This window comes from Cetorhinus maximus, chromosome 10, assembly GCF_964194155.1.
Source record: "Cetorhinus maximus chromosome 10, sCetMax3.hap1.1, whole genome shotgun sequence".
Lineage (NCBI taxonomy): Eukaryota > Metazoa > Chordata > Chondrichthyes > Lamniformes > Cetorhinidae > Cetorhinus > Cetorhinus maximus.
Window position 1 is genome coordinate 99,682,382 of NC_135888.1, and position 22,520 is coordinate 99,704,901.

At 43.1% G+C, this 22,520-nt stretch overlaps 1 protein-coding gene across 4 annotated transcripts in view; it reads right to left on the reverse strand.

Moving 5' to 3' along the window:
• Positions 1-22,520, reverse strand: part of LOC144685870 (myotilin-like) — a 140,923-nt gene that overhangs the window by 112,495 nt on the left and 5,908 nt on the right. The window contains exons 2-6 of one of the 4 annotated variants that reach the window (XM_078550855.1): positions 12,240-12,369; positions 11,483-11,548; positions 8,791-8,932; positions 6,315-6,338; positions 3,222-3,341 (exon numbers count right to left, since the gene is read on the reverse strand). In XM_078550855.1, the coding sequence (XP_078406981.1) occupies positions 3,222-3,341; positions 6,315-6,338; positions 8,791-8,932; positions 11,483-11,548; positions 12,240-12,369 (482 nt within the window). Of the gene's footprint in view, positions 1-3,221; positions 3,342-6,314; positions 6,339-8,790; positions 8,933-11,482; positions 11,549-12,239; positions 12,387-22,520 lie in introns of those variants that run through there. The other 3 variants (XM_078550854.1, XM_078550856.1, XM_078550857.1) reach the window with 3 other exon arrangements.

A 22,520-nucleotide genomic window follows, 5' to 3' on the forward strand; every position in this document is an offset into this window, starting at 1 on the left:
CCACCCGCTCCCTATATTCCTTGATTTCCTGAGAGTCCAAAAATCTGCCTATCTCAGCCTTAAATATTTTCAGCGATGGAGCATCCATAACCCATTGCAGTAGAGAATTCCAAAGGTTTACAACATTTTGAGTGAAAAAAAATTCTGTTCATCTCAATCCTAAATGATCGGCTCCTTATCCTGAAACTGTGCCCCCTTCCCCTAGATTCCCCAGCCAGGGGAAACAACTTTTTCAGTATCTACCCTGTCAAGCCGCTTCATAATCTTGAATGTTTCAATGAGATCATCTCTCATTAATCTAAACTCCAGAGAATATAGATCCAATTCACTCAGCAATCCTCTCATCCCTGTGACCATTCTAGCGAACATTCACTGTACTGGCTCCAACGCAAGTATATACTTCTTTAAATATGAAGACCAAAATTGCACACAGTATTCTAGGTGCAGTCTCACAAAGACCTGAACATTTGTAGCAAGACTTCTTGTACTCCAACCCCCTTGCAATAAAGCCCAACCATGCCATGAGCTTTCCTAATTGCTTGCCGTAACTGCATGCTAACTTTCTGTGTTCCTTGTATGAGTACACTCAAGTCTCTCTGAGACATTCCATGCCTTTTAAAAAATATTCTGCTTTTCTGTTCTTACAACTGAAGTGAATAACCTCAAACTTCCCCACATTATTCTCTACCTGCCACCTTGTTGCCCACTCACTTAACCTGCCTATATCACTTTTCAGCCTCTCTGTGTCCTCCTCACAGCTTTGTATCATGAGCAAACTTAAATACAATACATTACATGGCTGGAATTTTCCACTCCCCTTGGCGGTTGGCACGTTTGGCAACGTGAGTGGACAATATGGCAAGAAAGCCAAAAATTTGTTTTACGACGTCATGAAACCAGTTTGCGATCGTCCGCTCTGCCTGTCAATGGTGGGCCGTGTTTTCCACTATCCAACGTTGGGAATTTAATTTTAATGAATTTGCAACTCATCATTGTGCCCGCACGCAGTAATCACCCTCCCCCCCACGTCAAATTTACTTCTCACATCGGAGTGACTTCAGAATGGCGTGATTCATGACTGCCTTTAAAAGGCGTGCACCTGGTGAGCTGAACTTCAAGGGGAACTCAGAGGTGAGTGCACATACACTTGTGCAGCGCTCGTGAGGATTGCACGTGGGATATTAAGGAAGAGGCGCCGCGCATTCGGTGGGGCCACAGACAAGTCACGGTTTCCCAGCTGGCTTTCAGTGTGGTTCCAGGGCAAGGGCTCCAGTGTGGGTGGGGCCGGTGGGGGGGACTAGTGCAGCACAGACTGAAGGAAGTACAAAAGCACATGCCAGATGACCGGGGGGTGGGGTGGTGGTGGGAGGGTTGAGGGAAGCGGCCACGCACTTGGAAAAGCTTGTCAAAAGTGAGCATTCTTCTGCAGCTGAGACTGTTCAGCAGCAGCTCCATTGACATGCTTGGAGTGGGGCCTCTGAAGCTTTTCTGCCCACTCAAGCAATGCAAAAGCATGTATATGCCACCAAATGCTCCAGAACTTTTCACCCCTCGGGCGCAGACTGCAAATTAATGTGTGTTTTAGAGGGCTGCAGAACAATTGGATAACTGGCCACGAAAGGTGGCCATGGTGCAGTCACTGGCGGAGGTTCCCAGAGCCACTTACAATATCTTTATTCAGGTTTGAATCAGTCTCCCCCATGGTTGAAGTTAACAGTGCAGCCTTGCAGTGCGGGTTAGGAGAATGCCTGTGCCTGAGCTGAGAGCACAGCATGCAGTCCAATGGGCGAAGCTGCCGCCAATTGGTCAAGTGGAGTGGGGCGGAAGTGGGTGGGTTTTGGACAGCCATGAAGTGCACTACACACTGGCCATCCAAGTGGTGGCCAGCACTGTCTGGCATACGTGAAAGGGCCATGAGATGCAGCTGGAGCTTAATCAAGAGAGGTCCTTAGGACACATGTGCTAACTCGCGTCTCATTCTTTGATCCTGCAGGAGGAGAACATTAACTCTGTTTCTCTCTCCACAGATGCTGTCAGACCTGCTGAGTTTTTCCAGCATTTTCTGTTTTTATTTCAGGTTTCCAGCATCTGAGGCAAGTGTCTCAGTCCAGGGCCTCTTCCCTGTGCAGTGTGTAACCTTCAGACAAAAGTGATGGTCCGGCTTCACACTCACTGGATATATCAGTGATGCCTGCACCTCGATGGTGTTTGTCATTGCTGCCAGAATGTCATAGACAGACATCACAGATTTCCGTCATACTCTCTGTGTGCTCTCAGCACCTTTGAGGTGGGGCTGGTCCCCATCTCTTCAGCATCTGTGTCCAGTGATGGTGTGGTCCTGAAGGGGTCAGGTGCTGAAGGCGGACAAAGCATCGAGTCCGTATGACTGAAGAAGCATCTGAAGAAGAGTTACACTGAGTTGTTTCCAGCATTTTGTGGATATGAAAGATTGGGAGAAATGTTCCATTTTCCAACTTCCAACTGAAGATTTTAAAAATGCCATATTTACTCATCATTGTCCTCAAAGAGGTTTAGAAATTTAGGATACATGTTCACTGTAGCTTGTTAAATATTTTGTTCTGTCTGAGAAAAAAGAAAATAAAAACATGGAAGTAAAGATCCTGGGCAATATTAATGATAACACAGTGAAGAAATCTTGATGGAAAATGTTACCTTTGTAATTAATATAAAACCTTTGTTTATGTTTCAACTGTTCTACATTAAATGTTTCAAAATATTATGCTACTCACCTTTTTTGAATAATAATATCTATGCTTTAATGCAGTCAAATTGTTACCTTGGGCTCACTGAGTACAGCTACACAACACAATGGTGCAGGGGAAATTGCTCTGGTCGTCTTATGCTGAGAATCGTAAACAGCCTTTTGAATGCATTTACAACATAGCAACTACAGCAATTTTTCTCTAGGATTAACAGTTTTATATGGTTTCAGAGACTGTTTGAATTCTAGACAGTCTATCTACTTAATATGTTATTATTTCATTGGAAATTTTGTACTTGATCAAAAAGTAAAATTTCTTATAAATTTTCATATTCTTATTGCAGATTATATTTTTTAAGTCTCTTTAAGTGAACCATTTTATAGAAAACGGTTTGATCATAATGGCACGACATGTGCAAGCTATTGTAGTGTGGCTGGCATACACTTTTGTTTAATGTTTTTTGAGTTCAGGTCATTTAATGCAGCATACATACTGTACCTGAATAGACAGTGAGCTGAGCACAGCAGGAAGTTGCACCATTCCGGTTGGTAGCAACACAATTATACAACCCCGAATCTTCTGGAAAAGCTTCTGTAATTACCAGTGTGCAAACCTCTTCTATAATAAATAGAAATTTTGAAAAAGTGATTCTGCTGAATATTTCATGCCTGAATCTAAATGGACATAATTACAGTTATAAAATGGAAAAAGGAACAATAAAATTGCTGTCAGCCACTTAATACATTATTGCACAACTGTCCCAATTAGAGTCATTTTAATGTAATTGAGTACTTCTGTCATTAACTAGTTGAGTATAGAATCTTCCTTACAGCTTTCCCATAATTTCCATGTTCACAATCTGCTGACATTTTCAAGAACAAGTTTCTAGAATGAATATTATAAATTATTTGTTATCTCTTGGTTTTTCATCAATAATAGTTGAGAGGACCTCTGATGAGGATTCACCTAGAACAATTCAATTTACAATTTTTTCACTGGATTCCATGTATTTTGCGTGAAGGCAGTGGCCCTGATCCTGGTTTAAAAATTGGCAGCAAGTCCACCTCCACGTGGCCAAGTTGATTTTATGGGCCTTTGGACAGTTAATTAGCTTTAATATGGCAAGAAGTCCTGCCTCCAAGAGCTCATAGCTGACAGCTCTCTAGTCCCAGCAGCAGCACCAGGAGCAGTGGCCACTGCTGGGACTGCAGGCAGCCCCTAATGCCGAGGAATCATGGAGCCAGATACCAAGGTGACTCTGGTGTTTCATTGGGGCCAGGCAGGCCCTGGCGAGGGTTGGGGTGGGGGGGGGGGGGGGGGGGGGGGTGGCAGGGGGAGGATGGTGTGGGGTGCTGGATTCTGCAAGGTCTGGCAAGCACCACATAGGCAGGTGCAGTGAGGCTCTCTGTTGGGTATAGGGTGCCCGAACAGGAGGTAGCATGCCAGCTGCCAACAAGGCCACTTGGCCGGGCAACCGCTGCCACTGGTATGATGCCAGTGCCAATTGGAGGATGTCCTTAAGTGGCCGTTAATCGGTCAGTTAAGGGCCTCAATTAGCCCACAGGTGAGCAGGCTGCCAGATGCCTCCCTGCCACTGGTAAAATACCAGTGGAGGCAGGTAGGCAACTGGCACTCACTATGTTATGGCACCTAATTTTACGCCCCCCCTGCTTGCCAGCCTGCTTCCAAGGCAGTGTAAAACTCCCCCCATGGTTGGTCTGCATTTGTCTTTGCTAATGGCTTTTCATTATTTGATGTACTATGCAGTTGAGTAACCTACTGGGTTAGAAATTACAGTATTAAACCATTAATTAAGAATTGTCCAGGGTATTCCAGTGAAATTAAGCATGCTCATGAGCCATAACTTTACCATTTGCTTGCAATGAAGTTTTTATTATAATGACTGATACCAGATTGTTAGATGGAGAATGAAAATCACTCATTATCACCAGTGCCTTTTGAACTACTCTAAATAGCCTTTATATCCTTAAGGTAGCACATGGGTACCATTTCCACATTTTATTCTTGATTTCTCAAACTAATAGACTACAGAAAACAAGGAAAATGTTGTTTCAATGACCAAATGCTAGAACAGGGAGATGGTGGTATAGTGGTAATGTCACTGGACTAGTCATCTCAGAGGCCCAGGCTAATGATCTGGAGACACTGATTCAAATTCCATTAGGTTAACTGGTGGAATTTCAATTTAATTAACAAATCTGGAATATAAAACTAGCCATCAGTGATGGTGAAACTGTCATTGATTTTGTTAAAAACCCATCTGGTTCACTAATATCCTGTAGGGAAGGAAATCTGCCATTCTTATACAGTCTGGCCTCCATGTGATTCCAGACCCTGAGCAATGTGGTTGACTCTTAATTGCCCTCAGAAATGACCTAGCAAGCCACTCAGTATAAGGGCAATTAGGGATGAGCAACAAATGCGGGCCCTGCCAGTGGCACCCACATCTCATGAAAGAATAGGAAACACATTACGGATGCAAGGATCTGAGGAAGAAAGAAGCAAATGAAATAAATGGTCACTCCTTTAGAAGCTTGGGAGAAAGTCACAGAGTTGGATCAATAGCATCTCTTGAACTTGTCGAACATGGCAGGATGTCTGATGGATAACACATCTCAAGAAACCTAGTTAAGGCACGCTATTAATAAGCATAGCAGACATCTGCTGTAAGTGGACATACAAGAAAGGTAACTCTGCTAAACTTTGCAACATTTCCTGCTTTCCCATGCAAACCAGAAGAGATGTTAACTGGTGAAACATCAATGTAAATTCATGAATGGATTATTTAGAAACTTGAAAGATACAATTACAAAGTGCTTACGCCTAGCTGCTCCCAGCAACCTCTCCAATAAAGTATTTACACAATGAATACAAGTCAACCAGCAGGGTGTTGCCCATAAATAGCTAAACTAAATTAAATGGCCAACTCCTGCTTCTAAGTCCTATGTTCCTATTACTAAAAGGGTTGTAAATCTGAAACATAAGCAGTAAAAGCAGAAACACCTAATCAGTGTCTGTGTAGGCAACAAACAAATTAGAGGGGGAGATTTTTACTGGCACTAATGGGTAGAAAGAGGGCAGTGGGAAAAAGCTTACCACCCTGCTCCAAATTCATCCAACATGTGTAATGAAAGGGCTAACCACTGAGCACCTGCCAGAGTCAGCAGCTAAACCCTTTCGATAAGCAAATTGATGTCCAATAATGTACCAGGGACCCTGATTGCCATTTTAAACACTACTGATGGAGTTCTATTACAACACTAATTATGCCTTTATTAATAAGCTCAATAACATAAACACATAGCTTCAATGTGATAACTCCATGATTCACTGCATTCCAATCGTAATTTAGCAGTGTGTAATAATAATTGGTTACGTGCACTCCTCTGCACTCTCAATAAAGCATTTTTATTCCATGTCCAGCCAGGTGATTATTGTACCGTTGACTGTAGATTACTAGCTAATAATTCAATTTAGTAAGAGAAATAAAAATTGCCAAACATATCCCAAGTAGGTACAATCTATTTGTTTTCAATGAATAATGCTAGGTACAAAAATAAAACTGCTTACCGGGTACTGCTGTTAAACATGCCTCTGCAGGTTGGACACGAAAGTAAAACAAGAGAAAAAGAAGTGTTATTTTTGGGAAATAAGGATCTAGAAACTACTAAAAAGTGACAAAATATTTATACATTGTATTTGTACTTGTGTCAGTAAAATCTGTTAATAATATTCTGCTTCCAAACAGCAGTACTATAACAATTTACATACTAATGAAGTATCATATTATGGAAAACTGACATTGTATTTATCTCCTCCCATTACTGCTGGCACATAGTTTTTTTGTGTTAATTTTTAATTAGTGGCACTGTGTAACTGTTCTACTTAGGAACTGACATGAACCTTTCGATCTTGGCATTTGTTTTTATGGTTTCCAAATGTGTGATCTTGACAACCTAAAAACTTACAGCATGTTTGGGGTAGTGTTAGTGATTTTCATTGGCCTGGATTTTGCGGTAGTAATAATGGTGAGACTGTCACTGTTCATTGTTATTACTCCATTGAAACTGACAGCAACTTCGGGCTCCCACACAGGCGCAGAATAATGGGGAAATGCAGAATTTGCTGTCAATGATTCTACCCTCCTGCAATGGATGAGCTATTGAGGAACACCCAGTCCCCAAAGACTGCAATCCCTAATTAATTAGTGAATTGATGGAAACTTCCACTTTTAGGCTGTTAGTCCGGCTCTTGAAAAAGTTACACATTGAATGCGGTGTAATTGGGTTTTTAACAGCATATTAACTTCACAATTGCTGCTAAATACCCTCACTGCCCTGAGAAGCTCATTTTATATTTGTGGAATATCAAATTTCTCCATTATGATAAAAAATTACATATTTTTAAAATAAAAATTGTTTGAAGTTTGTCTTTATTTTAGCTCTATCTTAATCCAATTATAACCATTTATTTCATTATTTGGAATTGAAATTAAGAGCGAAATGGTGCAGTGTTTTTAACTTCCTAATTTGCTGTCTGTGAGAATGCTTCAATGCTTATCAATTCAGAGGGCTGGATTTTCGTGGAGTAAGGCCTTTAAAAACGGCGGGGAGACCCAATTCTGGAATTCCCACCTCATTCTCGGCAGCGGCAATTTTTGCTGGTGTAGGATAAGGGTGTGGATAGTAAGCCCTCACCCTGCTTTACCGACCTGACTGGCTCCAATGTGGGGGAGCAGGCATCTCAAACCCTACTGCAATTTTTATGCAGTCAAGCCAGCTTTTTGAGGACACGTGGTTCACGACCCCTTGGAGGAGTTTAAAAGATCTTACCCATGCCCTCTCCATGCCCCCTCCATGACCACCAATCCTCTGTGCCCACTCACCTGTTATGCGCCATAGAACCAATCAGACATATCATAACAATGGGAAGTCTTGAAATGCACATAAAATAAACAACCATTCAAAAATCTGCTTTGAAAAAAAACTTACTGCTTTTTCAACATTATAAAAGCATCAGTCAGACAGCGCCACTATAGTATCAAGAACAGCAGCTTTACTTTATATCACACCTCTTAATCTTGTCTAAATAAACATACAGACGTTGAAAGAAACAGTTTAAAGGAATAATAACTTATTGTAACCTCATCAAAATGTAAATCAATAAAGTTAACACTCTGCTTCCACCTGTGAAAACAGACCTCTGCTGAGCTAATCCATTAGTGATTTGTGGAGCTTGGCCAAACATTCATCATAAGGCCATTTGGAGGAGCTGATGTCTGGTCATCTGTCTCTGTTGACACAGTTCCCAGAAGGCATCATCATGAATAGGGATGAAATTAGGAACTCAGTGGAGTGAGTAAATTGGCCTTTAACCCGTGATTCAGTTTGTTAACATGATGCACAGTTTACATTACTCATGCTTTAATTTAAATGTTCTTGAGCCAAGTTGTTGAACCAGCAAACCAGAATTACATTTCTGTGCTGGGAAAGAACTGCACAAGAAGTTTAAAGTAGATTTTCCTTTTTAAGGAGTTTCTTTAAATACATTTTCAAAGTAGCATAATGGACATGCTGAATAGACTTTTAGACTGTCTATTGTTAGACTGTGATCATTTAAACTGTTTTTTTGCATGACAAACGATCACAAGAGCCATCATTCTTTGTGCTTTCTATATTTAATTGGATGGTAAAACTTGCCCTTTTGAATTCAGGCCAATCATGATCTTTAAAATAGAACTGGAATGAAATCTTTTGAGAAGTGGCATTGATGGTTCTCAAGGTAAAATTTGAGGTTTATTTCAGAGAAGGTGGGGAAATAGTTTAGTTTTCCCGTAAAGTAGGGGATTAACTGGTCACAGTGGTTAGTGGAGGGAAAAAGCTGCTGATCCTTTGGGGCAAAGTCAGAATCTGGTCCAAGTCACATGGGTCTACCATGAGGAAATGAAGGTATATGAGACACATTCACACCCTCAAAAAGAATCAGTAATCACTTTATAATGGTTTAACATAAGATTATTTAGAAAGTACAACATTATATCACTTACTCTTTCTTAAAATTCGAAAGTCTGCAGAGTCCTTGATTAACTTTTCCTCCTTATACCACTGGATGTTTAAAGGGGAGGAACCCTGGACTCTACACTCCATTACAACTAACTGACTGTTTGGTGATGTAACATCCTGCAAATACTACAAGAAAAAAAGCACATTTAATTTTATTTAGTGACATTATAAACTTAACTATGAAATGTAGAGAATAGTTCCTTAAGGGAATGTTTCATGAAAATCTTTTTGTTAGGGAAAGCAAAAGAGTTGGAGGAGCCATGCACCATTTTTGTAAATGACAATGTTGCTTACAAAGCTCACCATTTAACATGCTTATAGTTCTGGAATGCTATTTGAGTTCCTTACGGTGGCACTCTAACAAAAACTTTCAGATAAATTGGCCTCTTTCCTAATATTTATGAGGGCCCTCAGGACTTTTCTAAATATAAAAAGCTAATTTGTTGACATCTTCTTCAGACATGCTACCAAAGCCCAAGGTATCTAGAATTTTACAACCCCATTTGCAGTTTGAGATATTAGTTGTTTTGCAAACAGTGTGATATATGATATAATGTGGCAATAGATACCAACATAAGTAACAAAATAACTTTGGAGTTATGGCTGCTTACCAAGGATTGCCCTCAACCACTAAAGGTCTCTCTTGAGCTGCACGTATCATTTTCCAACCGCTTCTGAAATACCTTCACACAGGGGAGCCTTTATAAACAGTAAACTTCACAGCATTTATTCTGTTTTCATTAATAAGTATTATTTTAAGGGGATAATGAATCATATTAACAAAGAAGATCTTTTGCTTTGTGTTAGATGGTGGCCATTGGAACTCTTTTTTAGCTTGACAAAAGATTACAAGACCCACTATTCCTCTTGCTTCACATATTGAATCGAATGGTAAAACTTAACCTTTCCTCTGCTTTTTGGTCAGGTAGACATTGATGCGAACAGTTGTAAACAGTAACATTCTCTAGTCATTAAAATACTAGAATCCCAGAAAAATTGTAGCATATGTATATTTTGGTAACCTAGGACTAATAGAATTCTGCAAAATTGATCCTTGCCCTTATCATTGTGGTTAATTACCCTTTAAGTTAAATGTGCAATGCGTGAATTCAGCAATACTCATTTTGGTGAATAATTTTGGTTGTCGTGTACAATGACATTCTAAATTAATTCAAAACCAAAGAGTTTGTGATTTTGCCTCACGTAGCACCCAGATTCATTTCTCCCCAAAGAGATGAAGACAAAGGAGTCAAAAAACCATCATCATGTTCAATCTCAACACAATGGCAGAATAGAACATTATTCTGTGCTAAACATTTAAAAATGTTCATACCCTTTTTGGAACTTGTAGGATTAAACCTGGGCCAGTGGTATACATCTGGGGTATTCATGAGGCAGCAAAAGTAGTAGTGTTGGCCATGGAGAAGTGTTGGCTCTGGGTATGTCTGAAGATGGATGAAAGTGCACTTCTCCTGCAGAAGCTGATCACTTTGATAAGCCGCCTTTTAGAATCTGACGGGCTCCACTTTTGGCTCCTTGAAAATACTTTATGGCCAGAATTTTACCTCCAGCAGGCGGACGAGCGCCTGACCCGAACGGGCGTAAATTCATTCGTGATGACACTGGGCAAGCGTCCTGATGCCACCGCACACTTGCATGATATTTTGCTTGAGGGGCGCGCGTGAAAGTCGGAAGAGCGCCCGCCGACAATTAAGCAGGCAATTAAGCAGGCAATTAACGGCCCCAATTGTAAGCGATTTTTTGTGGCCCGTCTAACCTTATGGTTGGTTTATAATTTTGACGAAACCTCATCGAAGGGTGGGGTGAAGGGTGGGGTGAAATCTCCGTTAGGATTTAAAATAAAAAGAAATATCTGGGGACTTTTTTTTTAATGTGGTATGCTTTCGGGTGCTTGATTGTGCTGCATGGACATTTTTTTTGGCAGCATTTTTGTGCTTTCTTTTATTATTTGGCAGTCTGCATCTGGGGCATCTGTCTGCCTTCAGGGAGCTCAGTGGAAGCGATCACCAGCAGCCGCAGTGACATCAGTTCCCACCCCCACCGGCAGTGCTGAGCCGTTCTCTGGGCCTGTTTCATGCTGGCTGGCCGTTAATTAGCCAAATAGTATGAAATCGCGGCCGGGGGCCTATCGTGGTCGGGGGACAGTTTCCCATCCACTCCTGAGCCCGCTGATTGCACACACCCGATGAGTGCAAAATTCAGACATATGTCTGCACCATGCAGTTTTACTGTATGCGGGGGATACCAGGAGTGGATCTATTAACAATCTCAGCAGATGATGTTAGCTCAACAGTCCTGCCTCCTCATGTAAGATCTATATCCATTCCCCACCACCACCCTCAGAGAGCACCATTGCTGTGCAAATGGTGCAGTGACACTGGATAACCAGATTCTGCCCAATTTCTGACCCCACTAGTCTCCATTCAAGCTAATAATGGCGCCTGGCCATTCATCCCAACTAACAAGGAAGTTCAGAGCAAAAGTCATGAAGATACTAACAAAACACAAAAGGACACTTCAGAAGACTGGAAATATTAGTACAGCATTGTGTTACAATATTAGTTAACCAGATGAGCCAGCAATGCGATATACATAAAAAGTGTGGTGAGAAAGGCAAAGCATAATGTCCTGATGAACGAATCCTTACTCATTTACCTTTGTAAACACTGGAGCGAATTCTGTTGAAGCTCCTGAATGAGTAGAAAATCGGGTCCCTTGAATCTGTAAAAATGAAGTAAATTCAAAGTTTAAATAGTTCATCATTAATGGAGGATTATTTTCCCAACAATGTGTTGAGTTATCCATTGAAAGGATTTTTTTTTCCCTTTATTCTTTCATGGGATGTGGGCATCACTGGCAAGGCCAGCATTTATTGCCCATCCCTAATTGCCCTTGAACTGAGCGGCTTGCTAGACCAATTCAGAGGGCAGTTAAGAGTCAATCACATTGCTGTGGGTCTGTTGTCACTTGTAGGACAGCAGATTTTCAACATCAGAAGAGCCATAAATTATATCTTTCCTCTTGATGTTTTGTGCAAAAATTATTTAAGTTCATCGTTTGTTTCTAGACATGTAGAAAAATGGCAAATATATGTCATAAAGATTCTGGCTCTTTAAAGCATTTTTACTGAACTAAATTTGGTGGTTGTATCCAGAATAATTGATGTGAGGACTTATTTTTAATTAATCAATAAAAAGGAATCTATGTAAATAATCTAGTTATGCATTTGCTGTTTTGGACAGTTGTTGGTGTCTGTGCAATGTCTCGTGTCTTAAAATATTCCACTTATTATAAAACAAAAGTTACTCCATCACATTCAAATCATTATCTTGGAAAATAATCAGACTTCTAGACTTACTGAGGCATTATAAACAGATTTCTGAATGAACTGAGATGTATTGTTAATCACTACCTGCTGGCTGTTGACAGGTAAAGTCTGAACAGGTTTGGAGTACATTTGGGGATTCTTAGGGCTTGCCGAATCTTCACTTCCCGAAGAAGAGGCTAATGTTAGCGACACAGTTGCCGATTTCCTCTGTACCCTGATAAGAAGAATCATGTTACAAAAATGGAAATTAATGGAGATCTTTTGTAGAAATGTCAGCCTTTACTATGTAGTCAGTTGCAGCCCAGGTGCGGCCCCTTATTCAGAAGGTTGGGGGTTCAAACTCCCCTTCAGAGACTTCAGCACAAAATTTAGGTTGGTGCTCAAGTGCAGCACTAAAGGATGTGCTAGTTTTTAGACGAGATGTTAAAACAAGGCCCTCATCTCAGGTGGATGTAAAAGATCCCATCACACGGTTTGAGGAAGAACAGGGGAGTTCTCCCCAGTGTACTGGCCAATATTTATCCCTCAACCATCACTAAAAACAGATTATCTAGCCATTTCTGTTTGTAGGACCTTGCAGTACACAAATTGACTGTCGTCTTCCTACATTACAACAGTGATTATACTTCAAAAAGTAATTCCTTGGCTCTAAAGTGTGTTGGGACATTCTGAGGTTGTGCAAGGTGTTATATGAATGCAAGTCTTTCCTCCTTTTTACTACCTTAAAAATTTTCACAGGCTCGTCTGAAACAACTTAGTTTTTTAAATTAGTCAAAATTATGAAAGAAGTTTATTGTTTCCTACAGTGTTGTCACCTTTACCAGACTGCATTAATGCTTTGCATGAAGGAGAAGCAGTACCCCTTCTAGAATCATGGAATCATGTAGTACAAAGAACCAGAACCAGTGCGAGTGCAGGGAAGCTTCAAAGGTGAGAGCTGGTTGGTAAGCAGTGGGTAAGTGTTTTTCTCTAGTTTTTTCTTCAGTTTAAAATAGATTAAGCTAAGGAAAGGTATGAGTTCTAGGGCTGAATCTTTTGCCTGTCCGGCGGGCGGGCCCAACCTAATCTCCTGCGGGCTGGGAGCCGATCCCTGCCGGAGAAGCGGGCCCTGCTGCTATTTTAAGTGGGCGGGCCAATTAAGGCCCGCCCAGCGTGACATCTGTGGGGAGGGGGGGGATTCCCCAAATGGGAGAGTGCGCTCATCTCCCTGAGGCTAAGTGCTGCCTCAGGGAGATCGCTGAAAGGTTTTCAAACTTTAAAAATAGAAAAATAAAAAAATCATTAACATGTTCCCCTCATGTGGCAATGTCACACGAGATGGGACATGTTAATAAATTGCACAAAAACTTTAATAAACTTTTTTAAAACCGACATGAAACCTCATCCCGCCGGTGGATGAGGTTTTACGTTTTTTCTATTCCCGCTGGGGCTCCTGGCCTGCCCGCCAGCCTTAAGGTTGGACGGGCAGGTCCTTTAATTGTTTTAATTATCCTGTCAATGGCCTCAATTGGCCATTCACAGGTTGGCGGGTGGACAGCTGATCGCGCTGTGCCCCCACCTTCCTGAAGATTTAAATGGGGCGGGATGACTTTGGGGATTCCCCCCAACATCATCCCATGTTATTTTCGTGTCGGCGAGCGGGCCCCACCCCTTTCTCGCCGACGGAAAAATTCAGCCCCTAGTTTTTATTTAAAGTGCATAAATAATTTAACTTTTTTACTATATTTAACTTAAAGTAAGGGTCTTTTTTCAACTAGAGGCATGGCAGGGCAGCTCAGTCCCATGTTATGTACCGCCTGCAACATGTGGGAAGCCCTAGATGCTCCTTGCGCTCTGGCCGACCACGTGTGCAGGAAGTGCCACCAGCTGCAGCTGCTTGAGCTCCGAGTTTCGGAGCTTGAGTGGCAGCTGGAGGCACTGAGGTGCATCTGCAAGGCTGAGAGTTTCGTGGATAGCATGTTTCTAGATGTGGTCACCCCACAGCTTATGGAAGTGCAGAAGAGAGGGAATGGGTGACCATCAGTCAGAAGAAAGGTGTCAGGCAGGTAGTCAGGAAATCCCCAGGGTGCATCTCGCTCAAGAACCGTTTTTCTGTGTTGGAAAACGGTGAGAGTGACGGTTCCTCTGGGGAGTGCAGCCACGCTCATGGCACTGTGAGTGGCTCAGCTGCACGGGGCGGGGGGAGGAAAAAGAGGGGAGAGCAATAGTGGTAGGACACTTGATAGTAAGGGGAACAGACAGGTGTTTCTGCAGCCGTAGACGTGACTCCACGATGGTATGTTGCTTCGCTGGTGCCAGGGTCAAGGATGTCACTGAATGGCTGCAGGGCATTCTAAAGGGGGAGGGCAAACAGATGGATATCGTGGTACATATTGGTACCAACAACATAGGTAGAAAGAGGGATCAGGTCCTGCAAGCAGAATTTAGGGAGCTAGGAAGCAGATTAAAAAACAGGACCTCAAAGGTAGTAATCTCTGGATTACTTCTGGTGCCACGCGCTAGTGGGTATAGAAATAGGAGGTTAGTCCAGGTGAATGCGTGGCTGGAGAGATGGTGCAGGAGGGAGAGCTTTAGATTTCTGGGATATTGGGACCGTTTCTGGGGTTGGTGGGACCTGTACAAGGCGGACGGGTTGCACCTGAACCGGAATGGGACCAACATCCTTGCGGGAAGGTTTGCTAGTGCTGTTCGGGAAGGTTTAAACTAACTTGGCAGGGGGATGGGATCCTGAGAGGAGGTTCAGCAGGGGGAGATGCACAGCCAAAATTAGAAGAGAGAGCAAGTGAGTCTGGAAGACATAGAAGTTTTAGGCCAGTTAAGGCACAAAGGAGTTTGGTAAGGTTGGATGGTGTTTATTTTAATGCAAGGAGTCTGATGAATAAGGCAGATGAGTTGAGGGCACAAATTAACACATGGAAATATGATGTCATTGCTGTCACAGAGACATAGTTGAGAGAGGGGTGGGATTGGCAGCTCAATATTCCAGGATACAGGGTCTTCAGGCGAGACAGGGAAGGAGGTAAAAGAGGAGGGGGTATCACAATATTGATCAAGGAATCAATTACAGCAGTAAGGAGGGATGACATCTTAGAAGGCTCCTCAAATGAAACCATTTGGGTAGAACTGAAAAACAAAAAAGGGGCAATCACATTGCTGGGAGTGTACTACAGGCCCCCAAACAGTCAGAGAGAAATAGAAGAGCAGATATGTAGGCAAATTTCAGAGAAGTGTAAAAATAATAGGGTAGTAATATTGGGGGATTTCAACTTCCCTAACATTAACTGGGGTAGTCATAGTGTGATAGGTTTAGAGGGAGCGGAATTCTTAAAATGCATCCAGGAGAGCTTTTTAAGTCAATACATAGAAGGTCCTACAAGAGAGAGACTTAATTTTAGGGAATGAAGCCAGGCAAGTAGTAGAGGTACCAGTGGGAGAACATTTTGCAGATGGTGATTGTAACTCTGTTAGATTCAAGGTTGTTATGGAAAAGAGCAAGGATGGGCCAGAAATCAGAGTTCTAAATTGGGGAAAAGCTGATTTTAATAAGATCAGATATGATTTGGCCAGAGTGGACTGGGAGCAGCTACTTTTAGGTAAATCTGCTTCAGAGCAGTGGAATTCATTCAAGAAGAAAATAGGGAGAGTACAGGGCCAACATATTCCAGTAAAGATAAAGGGTGGGACCGACAAATCCAGGGAACCCTGGATGTTGAGGGACATACAGGATTGGATAAAGGGAAAAAGGGAGGCTTATGGCAGATACTGAGGGCTCAATACAGCGGAAGCCCTAGAGGAGTATAGAATGTGTAGGGGGGAACTTAAAAAGGAAATTAGGAGAGCAAAAAGGGGAATGAAAAAACATTGGCGGGTAAAATAAAGGAAAATCCAAAGTTATTTTACAAGTACGTTAAAAGTAAGAGGATAACTAGGGAAAGAGTAGGGCCCATTAAGGACCATAGTGGTAATTTGTGTGTGGAGCTGGAAGAGTTAGGTAGGGTTCTAAATGAATACTTCGTGTCGGTGTTCACAAGTGAGAGGGACGATGTGGGTCAGTCAGCTTGGCTTTGTTAAGGGGAGGACATGTCTGACCAATTTGATTGAATTTTTGAAGAGATGACCAGGTGTATAGATGAGGGCAATGCATTTGACGTAGTCTGCTTGGACTTCAGCAAGGTTTTTGATAAGGTCCCACATGGGAGACTGATAACGAAGGTAAGAGCCCATGGGATCCAAGGCAATTTGGCAAATTGGATCCAGAATTGGCTGAGTGGCAGGAAGCAGAGGGTGATGGTCGAGGGATGTTTTTGTGACTGGATGCCTGTATCCAGTGGGGCTCCACAGGGATCGGTGTTGAGTCCCTTGCTGTTTGTGGTATATATTAATGATTTAGACTTGTAAGAGGGTTAGAATGTAGGAGGGTTGATCGGCAAGTTCGTGGATGACACGAAAATTGGTGGGATGGTAATTAGTGAGGAGGATAGCCTTCGAACACAGGAGGATATAGACGGGCTGGTCGGATGGGCTGATCACTGGCAAATGGAATTTAATCTGGAAAAGTGTGAGGTAATGCACTTGGGCAGTACAAACAAGGCACGGGAATACACGATGAATGGTAGGACCCTGGGAAGTATCGAGGATCAAAGGGACCTTGGTGTGCATGTCCACCGGTCCCTTAAGGTAGTAGGACAGGTAGGTAAGGTGGTTAAGAAGGCATATGGGATACTTGCCTTTAAACTGAGGCATAGAATATAAGAGCAGGGAGGTTATGCTGGAACTGTATAAAACGCTGGTTAGGCCACAGCTAGAGTATTGCATGCAGTTCTGGAATCCACATTATAGGAAGGATGTGGCTACACTAGAGAGAGTGCAGAGGAGATTTACCAGGATGTTGCCTGGGCTGGAGAGTTTTAGTTATGAGGAGAGATTGGGTAGACTGGAGTTAGTTTCCCTGGAGCAGAGGAGATTGAGGGGTGACATGATTGAAGTGTATAAAATTATGAGGGGTATAGATAGGGTAGAGAGGAAGGAACTTATCCCCTTGATGGAGAGATCAATAACCAGGTGGTATAGATTTAAGGTAAGGAGCAGGAAGTTTAGAGGGAATGTGAGGAAGAATTTTTTTCACCCAGAGGGTGGTGGGAATCTGGAACTCATTGACTGAAAGGGTGGTAGAGGCTGAAACCCTCATAACATTTAAGAAGTATTTGGATGTGCACTTGCGATGTCATGGCATACAAGGCTATGGGCCTAGTGCTGGAAAATGGGATTAGAATAGTTAGGTACATGTTTGATCAGCGCAGACTCAATGGGCCCAATGGCCTTTTTCTGTGCTGTAGACCTCTATGGCTCTAAAAGGTGGCATTTGGCCTATCTTTGCTGTGCTGGCTCTTAGAAAGAAACATTCTAATAAGCTCACTCCCCTTCTCTCCTTTTCAAGCATGTACCCAAACCCTGTTCTGTGGTGAAAAGATGGAGTTTCACTACTAAAATTTGAAGAATTTAAAAAAAAAATTGCAAACAATGGAATGAAGAAATGAACACTAGAAAACTCTGTAAAAGCACAGTAAATGGAAAGAGAAAAGCTGGGTTAATGGGTTGTTTGCCACCCCATTCAAGAGTTTGGGAACAAAATTAACTAAAAGATCAAGTACCCTTAACAGTCCAAAATAACATATGTGGCACACCCACATACTTCTGGTATGAGTCATGCTGGATGCTATATTAATGATGGTGATAGTGCCCATACAGTGAGTGTTTGCTAGAACCATGCAGAGACAGCTCATGGCATTAAACAGCATGCAATGCTGATTTAATGCTAGCACTGTCATTTTGATACTCAACACTCCAGCTAAAGCCTTTTCTTCACCATACCCGATTGGACATACATTCAATGGCAAGAAGGACTCCACATCAGCATTATTTAAAGGTATCATACCTACTTTCAGGTTAGTTGCTGATTGATTTCTCTCTGCTATTGCTATTATTGTACACATGTTTTTGTGCTTTCTAGAGTTCTTTAAAGGTAGCAAGGTCTACAGAGAGTGGTACGGCAGGTGCTGAAGGACTTTCATGGCTTCAGCGCAAACCAGATGCTGCCAATATGGATCCGATAGTGGGCATTCTCCTTGGAATACAGTGTGACAGGAAAAAAGAGCAGAGGTGACATAGAAAAGGACAAGCTGCCAAAAGAGGGAGGAGAAGGGAAGGGGGACTTGTTCTCAGCAGGAGGCCATATCCATCCAGGGTGTCCAGGGAGCAATCCTCTATCTGAACTTCAGCAAGGAACAATGTGTAAGCCATCTGCACTTCAGTAAGAAAGTCCTCACTGAAATCTGACCCCTAATACAGCCAGAACTCCAACCCCAGAACAGAGCTAAGACCAAATTGCAGATGGCTATGAACTTTTATATTTACTTTGGCTACATTGCAAAAATAAAACGCAATTGGATGCTGTGATGGTCAGTATCAGAGGGAAGGCCCTGAGCTTTTATGTGCCTGGCTCCTTCCAGGCTGGAGCTGAAGATAATTTCAATATTTCACCGTTTGCTATCCGCAGTTGCAGAAGGGAGGTCATTGAGACTCTCTAGTCAAGGAGAGCTAAGAGAGGGGAGCTAGGGAGGAGCAGGTAGAGTGAGCATGTGGCATTTTGAGGATTTTGGGCTTCTCCATGGTCCAGGGTGCCATTGATGCACCACTTTGAGGGCACCATATGTCAACTCTGAGATACACTGCAACCGCCAAGATAGTTCCACTCCCTCAACATATGGTGTGTGATAAAATGTAGAGAATCATGCAGGTCAATGCCCACTATCCTGGCAGCAGTCATAAGGTCACTCTGTGCAGTCTGCTGTGTCATCTGGATTTTAGCTACCATGGCAAACCAAAGGGTTGCTACAGGGAGCCAAAAGCTATCCATTGATCAGATGGCTCATGACTCCACTGTGCAACCCATGCACAAGTGAGCAGCATGAATACAATATAAACTGTGTGGCCAAACATAATGTGATAGAGCAGGCCATTGGTGAGCTGAAACAATGCTTCTGCTTTCTAAACTGATCTGGTGGGATCCTGCAGTACATGGCAGAGTGGCTGTTAAGATTTGTGGTGATCTGCTGCATCCTGCACAGCCTCACCATCATGAGAGCACAGCTTTTCACAGCAGCTATATGGTGAGCAGCTGAGGAACAGGACAAGGAGCAGAAAGAGAAGGAAGAGGAAGAGGGGAAAGCAACATAGACAGCTGTTTTTTGCCTAGGCTGACCGTGAACGACTTACTTGACAGCAATATCAGTCATTGCAACCCAAAACCCCCATTTGTCAAGCATCTGTTACCTTACCTTCTGCCTGTCAGTGAGCATTTGGCCACAATGCAAAAATGAAAACCGACACAAAGCAAACTTCCCAAACCAAATTTATAAATCAAAGCATACCACATTGCATAAAAATGTAAACTAACCAGCTTTGTGCATTTCCTTATGCCTGTTTTCCATGTGCCTTTGCCTGTCCTTTTGCTTCTATTCAATGCAACCACAGTGGCTGCAGCATGGCTGCTGACTTTCAGTGGGAGAGGCGGCAGACGGCCTTGCAGGACAGCCTTGAGCAGCCCTGGGCTTTGAAGACTTGACTTGACAATGCACCATGGATGGCAGCAGTGTGAGCTGGCTGGCTGGCAGATGATGGCAAGGGTACTGGCAGAGTGACAGTGGGGGGAGGATAAATGCTGCCATCCTGAGAGAGGACGGCAGGTTTATCCTTCATGGAGCCACTACCACTCCCCAGGCAGCACCTCAGCAATCCTAACAGTGTGTCAGAGGACACGTTGTTGGATGGCTGTGAGACCTTGCAAGGCCTGTTGAACACTGGCATCCGCAGCCATGATTTCAGCAGTCTGAGTTTGTGTGGCAGCCAGCTCAGCTTGCATGAGAACAGTCTGAGCTTCACTGCAGCAGTCAGAGGATGGGTGACTTCTGCTTGTGCTGCAATGGAAGCTGAGTTATCAGCCATCAGATGTTGCATTATAGTTGGGTGCACAGGTGCTGTTATGAAGTTGTCTATCACTTCTACGCTGGAAAGGATGTGCCCCAAGATCTGTGCCGAGTTGGTGCCAGACTCTAACATGCTCCTTGACATTGCAGGCAATGTTTCTGGGAGATCTGTTAATACACCAAGCATTCACTGCACATACCCATCAGCATTCTTCTGTAGGCTGCCCCATTGAAGTGCTCATTTGAGTCCTCTGCAACAGAACCCATGTATGACATTGACCTCTGGTGAGCAGACACCTGCCGCATCCCTTGCCCCTGCCCTGGCTGCAAGCCAACCATGCCCATTGTCTCACCGCATGCCCATTTTGCCTCTATTGTGTCGCAGTAGGGATCTGCCTAAGGGCAGATTCGCACCTCATGTTCTCGCACTTTCCTCTTCAGTTGCTTGTAAGAGCCTCCCATTTTCGGTTTCAGTGAGCAACACGACTTGAGAAAGATTACGTGAAGTGGTTTCCCATTGCCTTCTTTGCGTGCTTAAAGGAAAACATAAGTTCTTTTCCTGAAGGATCAGCAGGGGGCCCACAATAGTGAGGAGGCCTGTAAGCAGCCGTTGGCACATCGAGGTTCTAGTTCTTCCGCCATCAGCACCGAAAATTCATTGTCCACCATTGGCCATGGTTCAGAGGCCCAGGCAAATTTTTTGGCAGCATAGGTTCAAATCCCACCATGGTAGCTGGTGGAGTTTAAATTCAATACATAAAAAAAATCTGGAATTAAAAAATCTCAGTGATTGTGACCACAAAACTATCATCAATTGTTGGAATAATAAGGAAATCTGCCACCCTTAGCTGGCTGGGCCTACATATGGGTCCAGACCCACAGCAATGTGGTTGACTCTTAACTGCCCTGTGAAATGGCTGAGCAAGCCACTCAGTTCAAGGGCAATTAGGGATGGACAACAAATGCTGGCCTTGCCAGTGATGGTCATATCCCATGAAATAACTGTTTTTATGCATCTGGAAGGAGAAAGGCACAAGGATTGGATTGTCGTGAGAGGACGGGGAAAGCAAGAGCTATATGCTTACATCATCTGCAGCTTGTAAATCAGAAGAGATTGTGGGAAGAAGGATGATTGGAATATTAAAGGAGGATTGAGCATGAGGATACTGTTATTTTCTCTGGTTTCATGAGGCTTGCAGCAGTGCTAAGAGTGTGATGGTGAGGGTTAGCTATGATTGTAACTTTAAGATTGATAACGATCATAGGTAGGTGAGTGATGGGGGTGTGGTACATTGAGCAGCATCTGAGGCTTGTGGTGCAGATGGTGGAATATGACATTTGAAGATGAATTCACTCACCTGGTCCATTTGTGTGAGGCCATTGTACTTTTTGCAGCAAGGTAACCAGGTCGGATTGACTCCCGGCATTGACTACCACAGCTGTCAGGCCCCAATGCCTCTTGAGCATTTATCTGGAGGACCTTCTGGCCCCTGTGGGTACAGCACTTTTCCCCTCCTTTACACCTCCTCCACCAAGGCCGCCAGGGTAGATTCAAGAAACGTTGAGCTCTCTGTCTCCCACGTTGTGCCATTATTCATCCTTTTTCCACATCAGAATGACTTGTCCAAGGACTTCCAATCTGTTCCAGGTACAATGCACCTCTCCTTTAAGAGGTGCAAGTTGGTTTTACATAGTGGTAAGCTCTCACTATTGTGGGCCCCCTGCTGATCCGTGCAGCCACTCAACAACATGGCAGGCACTGGCTGCACGCTACAATCAAGATAATGAGCAGGCAGCACAAAGTTGGCATGCTGCCTGCATCACATTGGACTGGCAAGGATCAATCACACATCACAAATCCTGCACCCATTTTTGGGGCTGTCCAATTTAGCACCCCCCCCCCACCCCCCCAACCCTCTGTCCAAAATGTTAACCAAATATTTTTAAGATGGTGATGGATCTGCTGTGTATTTCCAGCACCTCCAGTTTTTACTGTTGAAATGTACATGTTTTGTTGGTTCCAGAGAGGATTATACACTGGTCTTTCTGGGATCTGAACTTGAAATCGGCTTTCAATGATGTGGTGAAACTCCCCTCTTTGGGCTCACTGGAAGGATTTATTGTGAAATGAGTGTGGGCTATCCTAATACCGTTTCTAGCATGGATGGGCCAGCAGTATAAAACTACCCGTCATGTGGAATTCATTATCGATGTCACTCCTAAAGATGATAGGTATATGAAATGGAAAAAAAAATCATACTGATGTTTTTGGGGTTCATTTCTGAATCTGGGACTGAAGCATATTATTGGGGCAGAGTGGAAGGAAAATCCTGCTGCATTTATTTGTGCTGTATCTGAGCGTCTGATGCTGATACTGAAA